Below are 8965 nucleotides of genomic sequence, written 5' to 3' on the forward strand. Positions count from 1 at the left end.
TGACTGATATAGTGCGGCGCTGATCCACAAGGCGAAAGAACCGCTTGAGTGGCAGTTGGATCGGCGCTGATCCAGAGGGACGTGTCTGAGCTACAGAAGACTGAAACGGGAAGAGGAGAGATGTTCCGGCGTGTCGATGCCTCCCCTCCTTCACGCTCCCTGCCAGGCTCCTTACAGCGAGATTAGGAGTCAGGGGGTGCAGCCCAGCATACAAAACACTTCAGTCAGGCTTAGCTATTTTTACAGGCTTGCTACTTTCACTCTGAACCAAATGGATCTGTGTCGTCATTAAGCAAAATGGAGGCTAACAACAGAAGGGCAGGAATAAAAAGCATTTGGCACACGGCTAAAGCCGGCTCGAAAAACCTTGAATATGTACCATACGTGTAATTTCAGGCTTTGTGCAACTTTTTTTTCCACGTCCCTAATGGACTTCTACTGGAAGCCCTGCAATTTCCATTTGTAACCTTTAAACCGTACACACACATATATATGTATATACACACCGACACAAAGACACACACCCACACACACACAATGTACAATGGTAACAGTCAACAGGGTGTTTGACAGAAGAAAATGGGCCTTCAAAAAGAAGAACAGATTGGAAGAACAAACAAAGCAAATGAGACACAGGAATAGCAGATCTTCTGCACTTGGCAGGAGATGAAAAGCCCAGACTAAAAAAGAATGAGGAGAAAACAAAAATAACTTTCTGAAAGAGAAAAAAAAATAAAAACCAGCTCAGCGTGAAAGTAGGTCAATTACAGTTCATATCTGGCCAACTACTGACCTACTTCTGACTGCATCCAGGCAGCAGGCAGCAGGCCCTGACCACCCGTCAGTTCGGGGCACTTCCTGTATAATTTTGTGCTCGCAATCAGCAGATGTTCTCCTTTGGTATGTCTGAGAGATTGCTGAGATTTGTTTTTGGGGGATTTTGTACACAAGACAATTTGCATTCTAAAGTTTCGGAGTTCCCCCCCCCCCCCCCCCGATTCCGGCCCTGGGAAACCGTGGAAAGTGGAGCAAATCCCGTGGAAAAAAAAAACCCAAAACGTTCCGATTCGTCAGACTTTCCAGGTCCTGCTCTAAGCCCCACGAAGAGACAACACCCTAACAAACTCTCTCACTCCCGCATCTGGAGAACAGTGCACTTCACCTACAGACGAGCGACTCAATGCCTGCACTGCAGCACTCTACAGCCCATGCTGATTTTTGTTCTGCTGCTGTTGTCTCAGACGGTTCCTGGGACCAGTATCCCTGCATAGGAATAACCAATGAAGTTTGTGAGCTCTACGCTTTCAGGCATACATATTTATTACTAAGCATGTCATGGGTGATTGCACAATGACTGAGGAACAAACCTGTTCCCAAAAGCCATTAACAATCCGACTTTTTTTTTTTTTTTTTTTTTAAATACAAGAAACGATGTCATTAGCGGTCGGACCACGGTTGAGGTGAGGCTACCTTGAATTAATTTACGCTGATTTATCAAACCACACGTTCGGACGCCCCCTCGGCAGTCTACGCAGCATATTAGCATTAAGACGGCAGTTTCAGATGAAGGAGGGATACATTACATTTTAACCACAGGAGCTGCTGCAGTCAGCCCCAGCAGGTAGTCCTGTCAGACAGCCCTGAACCCATTCCACATCAGACAGCCAGCAATGAAGTCACAGCGCCAAACAGCAGGGCCTACGAATGCCACAAAGCAGTCCAAATTCACCGTCCACCCTTCCCTAATCCAATAACATACAGTAGAATTTTTTTTCATTATACGCAAAAGGCATCTGTCCCAGCATAAGAGTTTGTTTCAGCTCATTTAAGTGTGGACTGGAATTCCATCACTGTGTAAGCACAGGCTTTTGAAGTATAGAGGTCCAGAAAATAAATTTAAAAAAGAAACACATTATTCAGCACTTTGATTGTGTAGTTTGTCCTGATGGCTGGGATCTAATGACCTTAATGGACCAGCCAGAAACTGACCTGGCACTCACAGGACTTTGCAAATCGGAATCGTCAAGCAAACTGTTAGCAAACCGTGATTATTTAGGATGACTCAAGGCTAAAATGCTACAGCGTGGTTTAGCCCTGATGCTATCAGACAGCCCTGGAGAAGACCAGTACTGCAGCTCAAGCAGTGCATTGCATGCAATGAATGAAAATGTACAGCACCCTACATCCATTTAAAGGAACCTGACTAGTTGGCGTAACAGTTCATCACATCTATCCCTAGTGGATGATGCACGGAAGCCATTCTTAATCAAAATGCTCAAGACACAGATATTTTTGTTAGAGGCTAAAAACATGCATGACATTTAAAATGTCTGTGGTGTGTCAGCAAAATATTATTTATCATATTACAACTATCCTGCACCATGCATATAACTATTTTTACAATTCCCAATGGCGTACCACAATGTGCTAGCCTTCATAATAATGTGCAATAATGCGGCATAAAATGTCTATGTCTTGGTTGATATGTTTTATGATTACATATAAAGGTCGTATTTAAGCATGGTACTACCAACCTAAAAGCCTAAGTTCCTCAACATTGTCATGCATCGCATATTCTTCAAGCCCTCCTTAGTCACCCTCATCACAGAAAACTCCGAGGTATGTCACTCAAACACTTAAACACGGTTTGCTGGTTACTGATTAACACAGTAAATAACATCTAAACATATCTCTATATAGACAAAAATGATCTGTAACTTCAGAATTCATAGTTAGCGAGCTCGCTGGCTAAATAGTTCCATAATTTGCCCTTCTTTGACAGGCGTTGCGATCAGGTTGGCTACATCTTCCCAACACAGCACAGGTGCACGAACACGAAAGATAGAAGTGAACAGGTTACCTCGTTAAACTGCAAGACTGCGTTACAAACTGTGAATAAATGGCGGCAAATTATTTACCTAGCCGTTTAGCTAAATGTGTGAGGTCAATGAGAACACATTTAATTCCGATGTAAGATTATCGTAACTAGCGGCATCCAGTTATCTGCCTGCAGTAGTTTATCTGTACTTGGACCACACCAATAGCCGCTATGAAAAAGAAACATTGCCACTGTAAACACGGTTGTCTTGCTGCCTGCATTCCCATGCGAGTGTAGCACCCGGCTTCCAAGTTTGGAAATTGGTTCGGTGAGGCAGCGGTCATCTGCCCATAAATCTCGTGCCAATGTGCTGTTATACTTGCAAAAATACAATTGTTTGCGACCGACAATACCGTACACATGTATAGCTTCGTGTAAAAGTGCTCTTAATGTCATTACAGGAGAAACACTTACCTGGGAATGCAACTCGGAGATGATCCGTCTATTTCCCAAGTGGCGAACAAATTCATCGGCACGGGTCTATTGAGCGCCCCGCTCCCGGGAAAGCTCAGCCGGCCACTTCTCTCCGCCATGGTCCGTAAGGTAACTAAGCTATCTACACTACTGCAATGTACCAAATATCAAATATATTTACTAGCGTAGATGTTTGCGCAGTAGTTCAAATCACTGGCACGCACTGGCGCTTGGGCTTGTAGAATTTATAGCGTGCAAAATCCCAGAACACGCTCACGTCTTCGTGTTTGTTTCCATGTCGGACTCTCGCCGTTGCAAAGCAGAGGAGGACCGCAGTACCACGCTCCCACCGCCACCCCCAGGAAATAACGTCATTGCAACTATTGACTGGCCAGCACAGTAAATCGCACTTTCACTCACCGCTTGGGAGTTTAATATTGATTGGCGTGTGTCCCGCTGTATTAAACGATTTTTGTTGTCGTGTTGAATACTTAAATAATGTGCAGCGTATTAGGTCGGAGTTTTTGGTTTCGTGTGTTGACTAAATTGTGACACATTTAGTACCCATGCCCATTTAAGTGATTGCCAGATGAAATCGCCAGCTACGAGCTAATATTAGCAGATACCTAACATACGCTGTCGATTTATGAACGGGCCAACTCGTGCAAACGAGCTAATTTGTTGAAATTTAGAGCATGCCATTTCCTTATAATTAGACTTGAAGCAGCTAATCTACGGTCGACTACCTTCTGAATTGCATGCATGCCCGCCAGAGCCAAACAAGCTTGTTCAAAGGAAGGGGTTACATATGCGAAGTCTTGACCCGTGGGGGGAGTTCTTCTATCACTGTCGATTTCGAATGACATTCGATATCAGAAAACACCAAGATTCCCAGTCCATTGTGCAGAAAATTCGCAAGTAATGGCAGTGTGAAAACCTGCAGCGTACACCACAATTTAATAGTGTTAAACTATTCTCACGGCGTCACAGTTGGGATTTCTTACATAGAGGGCCATGTATCTCACGATTTATTTCGGAGGGGAGCATTTCATATCACGCCAAGACAGCCCCGAAAGTTGGAAACTCCGGTTTTAAGTAGTGCTCAAGGCTAGCATCATAAACTATAACCGGCTATAACTAGCCAGTTGCTGATCTGATGGGTTACGCCCAAGTGCGTCGCGGAACGTCGTTGATCTGGATTCACTAACCACAACACCCGTTCTTTCGTGTCGATGGCAACAGCACAATACGCTACGGCATATTGTTTGTGTCGGGCGGCTCGGGCCCTTAAATATTTTTACATTTAGACAATCGTTGGATCGAATCCCAGCAGGTTCAAAGCTCCTTTATCCCTGAGCAAAGTAATTAATTGCATACATGCTTAATACCATGCCCAGTTTAATAAATTGTATACCTGGAGATTTAGTTCTCCTGTCTAAGGTTTCATAGCAAGGAAATTATAAACCCACCTTGCAATAAAAGAAACATGTTTTCCAGGTTATACATTCAGGCTGAACTAACAGTGCTTCTACAAACCAGTTAATTTTTTAATGAACACTAAACAGTAGGGTTGTCTGTGCGGCACTATCTGAAGACGCACCTCTCCAAGCTGCACCTCTCCCCACCCCTCCCTACCCCCGTGTATTCTCTAATTGACTGTTAGCTGTTATTTTTTTAGTTCTCACAATTGTGTGTCTCATTTCTATGAGAGTTCACTAGCATGGTTTTATTGCTATTTTTTATTTTGTTTGGCTATGTAAGCTGTTTATTGTTGTTCCTACGTAAGTGTATATCATTCTTTCACGTTGTGTTGTATGAAAATAGTTTTATAGATGTAATCCATTGTCAGATTAATCTACAAGGCCCAAGTCCTTATCTTTGTTGTATTCTTAGCACTTGAAACTGTACTTCACTCTTAGGTCTTTCAGGTGGTTATGGGTATGCACTTTGCTGTACATCGCTCTGGATAAGAGCTTCTGCCAAATTCCTATAATGTAATGGAAAAAATAAAAACAGTGTGCAAACATACATAACATTCTGTTACGCACTAAACTGGCTATATATGCACACTTCTGCAGATCTTCTGTGGCATGACTCATCAGCAGTGTACAAACGTATCAAGTCCAAGCAGAACAACAGTGGGGTCTATTTTTTAATTTTTAATTTTAACCGATTAAGTTCAATACTCAACACTAATGCTATCATTGTTCACATTAACGTGGCTTTAATCCTTGAAAAGCATTTATGGTACGAATACTTTCTCCTGAAAGTCTGATTGTACGGTCTGTGTTCAGCTCAGAGTGCACATGCTGTGAGTCCTGATAATAATTCATGTGCTGCCTCAGTTAATGTATAGTTAAACGCTCATTATTGTATTCTTGTTCTGGTTTGTAACAATTATTAACTGAGCTTAAGTTATTAAATTGTCAATCCAGTCTGCACTGTTTGCATTTGCCGTCTCCCCCTGGGAGTTTACTTTCACAGAGTTAATGCACTTTAATCCCTGATCTTTGTATTTGTTTGCGTTGTAAATCACTCCGGAAAGGACCTTCTCCTAAATGCTCGTAAAGAGGGGCCAGTTAATCACGCACATTAATTTGTGCCAGTAAAGATTGAAAAATGGACACCCTTCCCCTTTGCAACACCTAAATTCAGGCGCGCATCTCTGCATGCCTGGCTGTCGCAGCAGCCTGGATGTCCACCCACCGCAAAAAGACAAACCTGGGAAAGAGAGAACTCCCGTTTCCTGCTGCCAAACGGGCTGCCAATCGGCTGATGCTTCAATTACTGGCGAGAGCTCTGCACTTTCCTCCTCCCGCTCAGATAAGAGTTTTAATGGGACCCCAGTTCAGTGAAATCCTCTGAACATACCGCAGCAAGCCAGCAGCCAACCGGTCTCAAAGCAAATGCCCTCTTCACAGCATCACAAGAGTCTGCCACTTCCACACCCAGGACACTAAAGAGCTACGTGTACTAGCATTTGTAATGTCTTATCTGGACCACTGTCAGGCCTTGCTGACTGCCTCACTGATCTGCGCAATCAGGCCACTGCGAAGGTTCTAGAATGCTGCTGGTTTTCAACTTTATTTACTGTATAGGGGCAGCCTGATCCACACAACTGTTTGGCCCTTATCCCTGCTTTGTTCCGGAGGGGGAATTGTCCAATCCCCCCCCCCCTTAGTCTAATCAACTGTAAGTTGCTTTGGATAAACACATCCGCTAAATAACATGTAATGTAATATAATGTGAAATGCACTTTTGTAAATCGCTTTGGCTAAAAGTGTCAGTGTGGCCATTTATTTGGTTGCACAGTACATGCAGTTCCTATTGCAGGATTTTGATTGAATAGTATAGATACATTTATTACCTGAAAGACAGAAACTGACTCATAGGTATTGTCGTGAACTAACAACAATTAATATATTTAAAGTATATATTTTGTAAAATAACTAAAAGCACATTTATATCAATTGTTTATGAATGTCTGGATAACTTTTTGTTCTGAAATAAGCAGGAATTTCCACATCTCAGGAGGCTGAAGGTAACAATTTTGTCATGTAGAGAAATGAATTCAGTTCTCCTTTCACTATAAAGATACAATAAAAGTTTTTCAATATTGTCAGAGAAGCAGCACACTTATTTCCTGGTTTGGTATCGATAAACGGATGTGGTTTCATAACTTTATTTCATGAATTTCATGAAAGAACATAAACAGCTTGTCCTTGATGATACACAAGGCAGGTTTTTTTTATCTTATTGAAAGTGCTCTGCTGTTGCCAAGGGGAACTTGCTAATACTTTTGACTCAAGAACATTGCATAGCTGTTACACTTATGAAGGTGCTTGTCTGTCCACATAAAATGGGTTACTTATTCTTTTTGCTTAGCATTTTCCCTATTATTTTTTTACCAATGTTTCTTTCAGAATAGCAAATGATCGTAACCCAATCTGACAAAGAATAACCTGTAGCTCCCCCCACACTAACACAGTACTCAGGCCGGTATAGTGAGAACACACAAACTCATAAATAAATTATTAACCTTTCCCATAAATTGCAAGACGGAAAAATAAGTTATTGTCTCTTAAAATGTTTTTTTTTTTTTTTTACTTTCCAAAGACCAAAGTGCAGTGGTCTTGCTGCAGTCTTTTGCAGCGTCTGCAGTTTGGTTTTTTACGACACTCCAGTGCCCCAGTTCAAGGATTTACATGCACCTTCCCACTAAAGCACCATTCATATCACGCCATCAAAAGCCTTCTTTTTTTTAACACACTTGTTTTGCAAAGTGAGGCAATATGGGCCAAATTGTCACTGCTTACGAGACAGTATGAGGAATGAATGTGGACGGTGGTGGAGCACCATCCTGAGCACTCCTGACTGAAAGATGTGCCTGAAAGCGTAGGCCCCGCAGGTTTGAGACTGGACCATGATGTCATCGTCCAGGAATGAGTGGGAGTTCACAGCAGAACTGGCTGGCCAAGTTTCCATTGGCCAGGACTCTGTAGGGCTCTCCTGCATTCGCTTCCCCTCACATCATGCCGGACACCGATTGGCTTACAGCAGGGGTGCACCACTCCGGTCCTGGAGGGCTGTTTCCGCGTGCTGGTTTTTTGTTTTAGTTTTCTGACAGCTCTATAGATTGCACTTGTTCCAACTCCTGCACTGGATCACAGTAAAATTCTTTAGGATAGACCTGCAGTCTGTGACTGTACCCGGTGCTTACAGATGACCAGGATGCAGTATGATGTAGCCAATTAAACAATTAAGAGCAGACGTTGGTTAATGTATGGCAGTGAGCTGTGAAGCGTGTAATTGGCCACAGTAATCCCCACACCTGGAGCGGTCTGCAGCCAGATGCAGGGCTCTAGATTGCGCTCCCATTTCGATGTGAAAAATTGATGTGGTAACTGCAAAAGTAATTTAGGAGCACGTCTATTTGGGATGAATTGGTGCGTGCTTATGGGTGTGTACGATTTAGGAGCATGCGCTCCTTGATAAACGCTAGCACGGAGCCCGGGGATGTTGGGTTTAGTTCTTCCAGAAGCCACTGAAAGCGTCCCGGTGTATGAGTCCACAGGGACTGTAGCTATCACCGCTGCGGGGATCCCCACAGAGGTGCCAATGGCACAGAAGTAATTACGTTCCCATCTGAGGGGTGAATGTCTCACCCTTTAAATAGGTCTCCACAAACGTACAAAGCCCACCGCTGCCTGACAACAAACGTCTAGACTAGAGCGTTATCCGGTGGAGATCCAGAACAGGAACCACTGTAGCAGAACCATCCTTTTTTATCTCAGATGATCCGGAAATTGGCATCTGGTGGAAACATGCAGTCTAGACGGAACAGAATTGCAGTGTTTGCAGCAACAGAAATAGTATTGCAAGTTGTAAGACTTAAAACACGAGAGACGTTATTTGCCTGAAGTACTGCGTCAAAATAATGTGTGGTTCTTAATATCACCCATACAATGAGTTTAATTTAATACAAGATGTCAGTTTGGCCAGTTCAGCACTCACTAAAACAAGCTTACTGAAGTTTAAAGTAACATGTATTTAGAAGTCAAGTAAAGTTAAATAGAAACGTTGACTCAATACAGCCCAGTGCGTCTAGAATATTTGATTGAAAACATTTTGAAATAACTTCCTATATAAAAATCTAATATGGTTCATATAGTG

At 42.9% G+C, this 8965-nt stretch overlaps 1 protein-coding gene across 4 annotated transcripts in view; it reads right to left on the bottom strand.

Moving 5' to 3' along the window:
- Positions 1-4101, bottom strand: part of pacs2 (phosphofurin acidic cluster sorting protein 2) — a 75385-nt gene extending 71284 nt beyond the window's left edge. For 2 of the 4 annotated variants that reach the window (XM_061242671.1, XM_061242666.1), the window contains exon 1: positions 3293-4099. In XM_061242671.1, coding sequence (XP_061098655.1) covers positions 3293-3411 — 119 coding nt within the window. In that variant the 5' untranslated portion in view covers positions 3412-4099. Of the gene's footprint in view, positions 1-3292 lie in introns of all 4 variants that reach the window. The other 2 variants (XM_061242661.1, XM_061242657.1) reach the window with 2 other exon arrangements.
- Positions 4102-8965: the final 4864 nt, after the last annotated feature.

The sequence above is a fragment of the Conger conger genome, chromosome 1 (genome assembly GCF_963514075.1).
Source record: "Conger conger chromosome 1, fConCon1.1, whole genome shotgun sequence".
NCBI lineage: Eukaryota > Metazoa > Chordata > Actinopteri > Anguilliformes > Congridae > Conger > Conger conger.